We start from the raw sequence: 8,520 nt of genomic DNA, 5'->3' as shown, positions 1-8,520 counted from the left end.
GCTGTGACCTCCCTCGACCCCGATCATGGAGGCTATTTTCCCGTTGGCATGGGCGGCAAGGATGTCTGTGAAAGGAAAAGGATACCCCTACAGACAGCCCTACAAATGTAAGGTTTGAAGGATTACTCTTGTAAGGAAGTCTTCAACACTCTATATGAAATGGGTTCATCTTCACAATAATAATAATAATAATAATAATAATAATAATAATAATAATAATAATAATAAGAGTATATGAAGTTAGGAGACCCTCTCTCAAACATGTTTTGTTAAAGAGGATGGCAGCAAATATCAGCCCTGATAAGAAAATAATAAGAATTGAAAAGACCATACATACATCATCTTTAAGAAACTAATAACAGTACTAATAATAATACTTGAAAACAAGACCGTTCACAATTCAAAAGGCAAAATCTTCATTGAATAAAACTCCCATCAGCATCTATAGTTTCCTAACTCTCCATTTGAGGTCAGGGCCCTAGTTGCTGCAACGCCAGCTGTGTGGCATTAAATAAATTAACTAGTCAACTCACCATCGGCGGAATCTACGAACTGGAGATCATCTGGGTATTTTTTCACCAATCTGTGGATGACGTCAATTTGTTCCAGGGTCTGTGAGGCTGCGTTCTTGTACTGAGACGAGCATGGGACGAAGGCTGACCAGAACTTAATAATAATAATAATAATAATAATAATAATAATAATAATAATAATAATAATAATAATAATAAGAAGAAGAAGAAGAAGAAGAAGAAGAAGAAGAAGATTAAGTGAACTTTAAAACTTAATAATAATAATTATAAGGATTATAATACACAATAAATTGAACTTTAATAATAATAATAATAATAATAATAATAATAATAATAATAATAATAATAATAATAATACAATAATAATAATAATAATAATAATATGTAATCTATATATTATTACATAATATATATATATATATAATATATATATATATATATATATATATATATATATATATATATATATATATATACATGAAGGCATTACCTTTATTTACACATAGCATCACGTTTTATTATTTCGTGATCAAAATCATCACTTACATATATATATATATATATATAATATATATATATATATATATATATATATATATAGAGAGATGAGACGAGAGAGAGAGAGAGAGAGAGAGAGAGAGAGAGAGAGAGAGAGAGAGAGAGAGAGAGAGAGAGAACTTAGAAGGGCTCATCCCCAACTGACCTGACCTCCCAGCAACCCGGCCCGAAGTCTGGGCAAATCAGTGTTGCAGGCCATCCTGGATGCCCAGGGCTCAATCTCCGTCAGGTTTTGGTCGAAGGGGAATTCTTCCAGCCTGTTCTGGACAACAGATCGGATATCCATGGCCACATCATTGTGGCTGGAAGGAAAACATTAAAATTAAATCTAGTACTAAGAGATTTCTTCAAATTTATCCAAGATTTTATCCAATGTTCAATCTTGGATCACCCAGTCCTCTAACTTTCAATTTTGGGTCACCCAGTCCTCTAACTTTCGATCTTCGGTCACCCAAACCAATCAAGTAGTACCAGCCACAAAAGACTTTTTAAAGTTCTCACCCATCAATCAGCGGTGATTCTCTAAGAATCCGCTTGGCATGTTCCAGTCGCTCTTCGAAAGGGCGATTGCCCCAGTGCAACGAACCAGCGGAGATCAGCTGGGCACTAATACCAATTAGTACCACCAGGTGAAGGAGCCTTCTCTTCTGCAGCAGCATCTTGGCAGGTTATGGAGTCTCCAAGTCTTTGGTAGGGAAGAGAGTACTAATAGGATGGACCGTTAGAGAAACACTGATGAGAAATGTCATCTATTTAAGTCTATTATCATTATTATATTATATTCAGAAGATGTAACCTATTCACATGGAACAAGCCCACCACAGGGGCCACTGACTTGAAATTCAACCTTCCAAAGAATAGGGTGTTCATTAAGGAGTAAGACGAGGTAAAGAAATACAGAAAGAAGAGATGCCACTTATAGAAAAAAAATAAAATAAAAAACTTACAAATAGATAAAAATGTAGGGCAGACTGTTATGCAGAGAGAGAGAGATGAGAAGTAGTATTATCTTGTGCATTCCAAAATGTGTCCAATAAAATATATTCAAAAACGTTCATTTTAGAACGCTGTAGGTCACGTTTTCAAAGCTTGTCCTCTCGAAATTGCAATTATTTCAAAATGGACGAACACAAACATGAATCACCGTGATCTGACAATGTACTAAGGCATAAATTTAACCTTCAATCGTACTTATTTCTGAGACAACTTCCGCTTACTATACTATCCATTCAAGTAAATCTACTACTACTAGTCATTTGACAATCTCTCTCTCTCTCTCATGCAAGCAGCATTGCATATTTGACAGCCTGTCGAGCTCCATTACATGAGCCATGCAAATTTATTTCGATAAATTTAGAGAACCAAAACAAATCATGACCAAATATATAATACTATATAACATACATCAATTATTTTCGCAACAAGAAAAAAAAATAGTGTGCTATTGTGAGAGGTGGACAAAGAGGCAGGTAGAAGTGTACTGATTTTTATTACAGTCAAGGGAAATATAAAATATACAGCATGCGGACGGAAATGTGGTCACCGACCCGCGAGAGAGTAAAAGTGGGTCGGCGAGACCCGATTTGTGTTTCTTGAGAGACATAAAATACAAAATATAAAGTACACAATATGTGGTTATACAAGCTTTATACACTGACGGAAAGCCCGCTGAATGCTCTCTCAGGGGAAGTAAGAACAACGCGAATGATGAATTATATACAGAGAAAATTATGAATAAGCGTTGTCCTTACAAATACTCCCCCCCTAAGACAATAATTAGTATGATTGATTGGTTGGCTGATTTCTTTTGTACTTCGGGTAGTCACTCGCGGAATGCGAGCTGGACGGCGGAGGCGCCCTCGGGTGCGTGATATTAGTCGCTGTGGTAGATCCTCGGGGGTTTCCGGGGACGGGATGCCTCCCCTGAGGTGATCCTCGGGGGGTTCGACCGTCTTTCGAGGGCGGCCGCGGCTACGGCTAGGAGGTTTGGCGATCGAAGGAGTCGCTTTTTTTTTTTCCGAGGAGATTGAGGCGCCCTGTGGAATCCGCGTCTGCGAGGTCCTCGTCCATGATGAAGGCTGGTTTCAGGCGATCGATTGTGACCCAGTCCTCGCGACCGTTGATGGATAAGAGATATGCCTTGTCAGTGCGTCGTAGGACGCGGAAGGGACCGCGGTAGGGTCTCGTTAGAGGCGGGCGGCGGCGTCATCCCTGACGAATACGTGCTTGCACGATGATAGGGCCTTCGGGGGGGAGGAAACGTTTGGTTCTGTCGGAGAAGGTTTTGACGCAGGGCGTGAACTTCCCGGCGGATTCCCGAAGCCTGGCGAGTGGAGACGTCAGCGTCGTCGGCATTGGTCGGGAAGAACTCGCCAGGGACTGTTAATGGCTCCCCGTATACCTTCTCCGCGGGTGATGCCTCGCCGTTTGCCCGCGGGGCAGTCCTGAGACCGAGGAGGACCCACGGTAGTTGGCTCTTCCAATTTTCGTCGGTGCAGCGCGCCATCAGGGAAGCCTTGATCGAACGGTGGACTCTCTCCACCATGCCGTTAGCTGCTGGGTTGTAGGCGTGGTGGCATGTAGCGACGTTCCCATTAGGCGGCCAGGGCAGTCCACAACTCCGACAGGAAAACTGGTCCGCGGTCTGTCGTGATTTCGTCTGGCACTCCGAATCGACTGATCCAGCTGGCGAGGAGTGCTTCGGCACATGCTTTCGTGGTCGCCTCCGACATCGGCGTTTGCCTCGGGCCATCTGGTGGAGCGATCGATACCGTCAGAGGTACTGGCGCCTCCCGACGGGGGCAGGGGGCCAACGACGTCTATGTGGATGTGGCCGAATCTCCGTTTCGGCTGCGGAAATTTCCCACGCCTGATTCCGTGTGCCGACTGATTTGCTAGTTTGGCAAGGCACGCAGGTCCTGGCCCACTCGAGGGAGTCCTTCCGTATTCCATGCCAGACGAAACTTCTCCGTCAGGAGGCGCACTGTCGTCCGGCCCGAGGGGTGCGAGAGTCCGTGTATGACGTCGAACACGGCTTTTCCTTCGGGAGGCTGGGATCAGCGGGCGCGGGCGGCCCGTGCTGATGTCGCAGAGGAGTGTCATGCCTGCGGGTCCGAAGGGCACGTCTTCCCACTTGAGGGCGGTGATAGCAGTGCGGTATGCGGCAGTCTCCGGGTCGGCAGCCTGTTCCCGGGCGAGGTCTTCGTAGTCGACCCCGAGACGCACGGCGTTGATTTCTATCCTCGATAGGGCGTCTGCCACGGGGTCTTCTCGCCAGGCACGTACTGGATGGTGCAAACCGAACTCTGCGATGGCTGCTAGGTGCCTCTGTTGTCTTGCTGACCAAGCGTCGCCCGCCTTGGTGAAGGCGTGTACCAAAGGGAGGTGGTCCGTCCTGATCGTAAAGGGGGAGCCATCGAGGAGGTAGCGGAAATGTCGCACTGCTTGGTACACTGCCAGGAGTTCGCGGGTCGAAACGTGCTGTACCTCGTCTCGGCGGCTGATAGTTTTTTGCTGTAGAAGGCGAGTGGCTGCTCGCCCTGGACCATCTGCTCGAGGACAGCCCCGCAGGCGACGTTGCTGGCGTCGGTCTGGTGAGGCGTAAAGGTGCAGCAGGGTCTTGGTGGCATAATGTCGCCGCTCTGGCGAGGGCCCTCTTCGTCTCGTTGAAAGCCTTCTCTTGTTCGGTTTTTGGCCTCCACGTTAGGGCCTTTGGTTTCCCCTTCAGGACCTGTGTTAGAGGAGACATGGTGCGGGCGGCGGCGGGGATGAATCGGCGGGTAGTAATTGACCATTTCCGATGAACTCCTGCAGGGACTTGACCGTGGTTGGTGTTGGGAACTTCTGCACCACGCCTACCTTCGAGGCATGGGGCGCACGCCCGTCGCGGAGATCTCGTGTCCGAGGAAGTCCACCTTCTCGGCGCCGAAGGTGCATTTGTCGAAACGGACGACCAGCCGTTTCCTGCAGGCGCTTCAGGACTGCTCGGACGTGATGTAGGTGCTCCTCCAAGGACCTGGAAAAAATCAAGATATCGTCGACGTAGCAGACGCAGAAGGGCAGGTCCCCCAGGATGCTTTGTCCATCAGGCGCTGGAAGGTGGCCCCTGCATTCCTCAGGCCGAAGGTTGAGTAATGGAAGACGAAGGAGCCAAAAGGCGTGATGATGGCAGTCTTGGGGACATCCTCGGGGTGCACTGGAACCTGGAAATAGGATTTTAAGAGTGTCCATTTTGTGAAGACCTTCGCCCCATGTAGGGCCCCTGTCAAATCATGCATGTTTGGCAAGGGGTATTGGTCGGGGATTGTAGCGAGGTTGAGTCTTCTGTAGTCTCCGCAGGGCCTCCAGGTGCCGTCAGGTTTCTGTACCATGCAGGGGCGACGCCCAAGGGCTCGATGCTTTCTTGCAGATGCCATTCGTTCCATCTCGAGAACGCCTGCTTCGCCTCCTGGAGGCGGCCTGGAGGGAGTCGTCGGAACTTCGCGTGTGTCGGGGGCTGTGGTGGTTATGTGGTGGACAATATCCCGTGCTTGGGCGGCGTCCCTGCCGCCTGACGAAGTTCCGGCTTGAAGACTTCGGGGAACTCCTGCAGGAGGTTGCCGTATTTGTGGGGGGCGATGGTACAAATTGTAGGGGCGCCCGGGCCTGCTGCCAGTGGAAGGGGGGGAAAGGCATGTTCCCCCGTGTCGAGGAGGCGTTTGCGGCCCACGTCCACCAGGAGGCCGTTCTCGCGCCAGGAAATCTGCCCCCAGTAGCGGGATCCTGACGTCCGCGATTGTGAATTCCCAGACGTAGTTTCGCCCACCCAAGATGGATATCTCGAGGGGCTTCGTGCCGTAGGAACGGATGGGGGTCCCGTTTGCGGCGACGAGGGAGGTTGTTTCGTCGGGCTCGCGGCTACGGTCTTTTCCTGACGGCGGGAATATCGAGTGCATTGCCCCCGTGTCCACCAACATCCTCCGCCGGCCGGAGATCGCGTCGCGGACGTAGAACCCTACGTGTGTGGTTCCGACGCGGCCGTTGCCACGGGCGGCCTTGGTTTTGTTTGCCGTCGCCGTTTTTGACTGTTGGAAGGTGCGAAAGGGTCTTTCGCACCTCTTGGCGAATCTCCCGAACCTCCGGTGGAAGCGGCACCAAGGAGTTTTCACCTCGCTGCGTGTGGGAGGACCTCCCTTGGGATACGGCGCCGATCTCTTGCGTTGGGTCGTCGTCGTCTTCTTCCTTCTCTGCGGCCAGGCACACGGAGGATCGGGGGGGGGCGGCGAGCTTCGCGGCATTGTTCGACAACGTCAGCTTCTTGCCTTCTCTAGTAGTTCGTCGTCCTCTAGGGTGTACGCGTCGGTCAGCTGCTTTCGGACGTCCGGCTCGAGTTGCCGCAGGAATATTTCGCGGCTCAGGCTGATCTCTACCTTTTTTCCGTCGGGACTTATTTCGGGCAGACGGACGAGGCCCATCACAGTGTCCCAGGCATCTTGGGTGTCGGCGCCGCGCATGGGGTTCGCGACTAGGTTCGAGGCGTCGGGCGGCCCTTTCAGCGATGGGCACGGAATAGGCTGTCAAGAGCCTTTCTTTTATCTCGTCGAGCGTGATAAGTCCGATTCGTGCTCGACCGGTCAGCCAGTTAGATATTCGGTCGCACACCTCTGTCGGGAGAGCCGCTGCGACGAGGTCAGCCTGCAGCACTTTGTTTGTGAGCCCCGCGATCCGGAATTGCCCTTCGGCTCGGAAGAACCAGGAAGACGGGTCAGCCACCGTTGTGAAGGGGGGCAATTTGACAGCTTGAGCGGCCGCTGTGTCAGAGTCCGTCGCTGGGGCGGGGGAGGCCCGGGTTTCCCGCGAGGTACTGTTTGCGCCCATTGTCCTCTCTCACAAAACGGTCGACAGAGTCGTGAATGGCGGGCCAAACCGTTTGAGGAAACGCCTGAAACACACCTTGGGCAGGTATGCTGTATTTAGTCCGTTAGAGGCGTTGGTTATTTCCACGGTAGGAGCTTTCAGAGATCTATACTGAGGCGCCGTATGAGTCCGTTAAAGATCTCTGAAGGTGAGCGGCGGTAGTGAGTCCCTTAATGGCTGAGCCAAAACCGCTTGGGTCACCGTCCAAACCGGGAGGTCACCAGTTGTGAAGAGGTGGACAAAGAGGCAGGTAGAAGTGTACTGATTTTTATTACAGTCAAGGGAAATATAAATATACGCATGCGGACGGAAATGTGGTCACCGACCCGCGAGAGAGTAAAAAGTGGGTCGGCGAGACCCGATTTGTGTTTCTTGAGAGACATAAAATACAAAATATAAAGTACACAATATGTGGTTATACAAGCTTTATACACTGACGGAAAGCCCGCTGAATGCTCTCTCAGGGGGAAGTAAGAACAAACGCGAATGATGGAATTATATACAGAGAAAAAATTATGAATAAGCGTTGTCCTTACACTATCATATTTCACCGTTGAAACTGTTTCACAATAAAGGTAAAAAGCTCAAAAAGTCGTGGCTTTAACCGTCGTAACAAAAGATTAAAATGCATTAATGCATGCAAGCAAACATATATACTAACTTACATATGCATTAATACGTACCTACTCGAGTATATACACGTACAGCTTAATACGTAGACATATGCATTATGTACTTACTTCGGAGAAACTCGACAATCAAAATCTATATTTTGAAGCAATGCTACTTACGACTAATAAACACAAATTCACGTATACGTGCAACATGTGCATAAGTGTGGAGTTGCAGATAAATATGAAGGATTGTGTAGCACCTCAATAATAATAATAATAATAATAATGAAAACGAAACTCCAGGGTGGAGAAACAATACAAGCGACCACCTACCAACGCGGGAAGCCAGCGTCTGCGGCTCTGCGCACTGTTCAGTTCAACCGTGCTTTGTTTGAAGAAAAAAAAATCAAAGTTATCGTCTCCCAAACTGTGCCAAACACCAGGTGTTCCGTTAAACCTTCCTCTTATCGGTTACCAAGTTCGTGACAGTTATAATAATAAAAAACGTTGCATGCAATGTGATTATGCCTTTTTATCTTGGAATTTCTTTATGTTTCCTTTTTCAGCATACTGATGGATGGATATTCCTCTCTGTGATAATTTAAATTTCTCCACTCCAACGGTCTTTTAGGATGCGTCCATAAGAGATTTACATAACAGGATTGACTGTTTTTATGGTGGCTCGCACTCGCCTCAAATATAAAGGTTTAAATGAAAATAAATTTTAAAAAAATACTCAGTGACCCTACCTTTAAGTGAAAACAATTCAGACCCACATATTCAGCTGTGCTTCATATTATTATCTGAGCAAAAATCTATAAAACAAAACAAATAAAGAATACAGGCTCGGAATGCGAAAATCAACGCTTTCTTTTTTTTATTTATTACTTCGAGCTTATCATATTAACTTCAGTGAGTTT

The 8,520-nt window shown here is 48.0% G+C and overlaps 1 protein-coding gene across 1 annotated transcript in view; it reads right to left on the bottom strand.

Annotated features, from left to right (window-relative positions):
- Positions 1–7,981, bottom strand: part of LOC135222746 (dipeptidase 1-like) — a 16,616-nt gene extending 8,635 nt beyond the window's left edge. Inside the window, exons 1-5 of the mRNA XM_064260992.1 lie at positions 7,934–7,981; positions 1,593–1,776; positions 1,237–1,393; positions 534–666; positions 1–65 (exon numbers count right to left, since the gene is read on the bottom strand). The exon at positions 1–65 is cut by the window's left edge and continues 86 nt beyond it. Coding sequence (XP_064117062.1) covers positions 1–65; positions 534–666; positions 1,237–1,393; positions 1,593–1,750 — 513 coding nt within the window. The 5' untranslated portion in view covers positions 1,751–1,776; positions 7,934–7,981. The remainder of the gene's footprint in view (positions 66–533; positions 667–1,236; positions 1,394–1,592; positions 1,777–7,933) is intronic.
- Positions 7,982–8,520: the final 539 nt, after the last annotated feature.

Source organism: Macrobrachium nipponense, chromosome 8 (genome assembly GCF_015104395.2).
Source record: "Macrobrachium nipponense isolate FS-2020 chromosome 8, ASM1510439v2, whole genome shotgun sequence".
NCBI classification, from domain to species: domain Eukaryota; kingdom Metazoa; phylum Arthropoda; class Malacostraca; order Decapoda; family Palaemonidae; genus Macrobrachium; species Macrobrachium nipponense.
The sequence above is the reverse complement of the archived record's forward strand: the minus strand, read 5'-3'. Positions and strand labels throughout refer to the sequence as shown.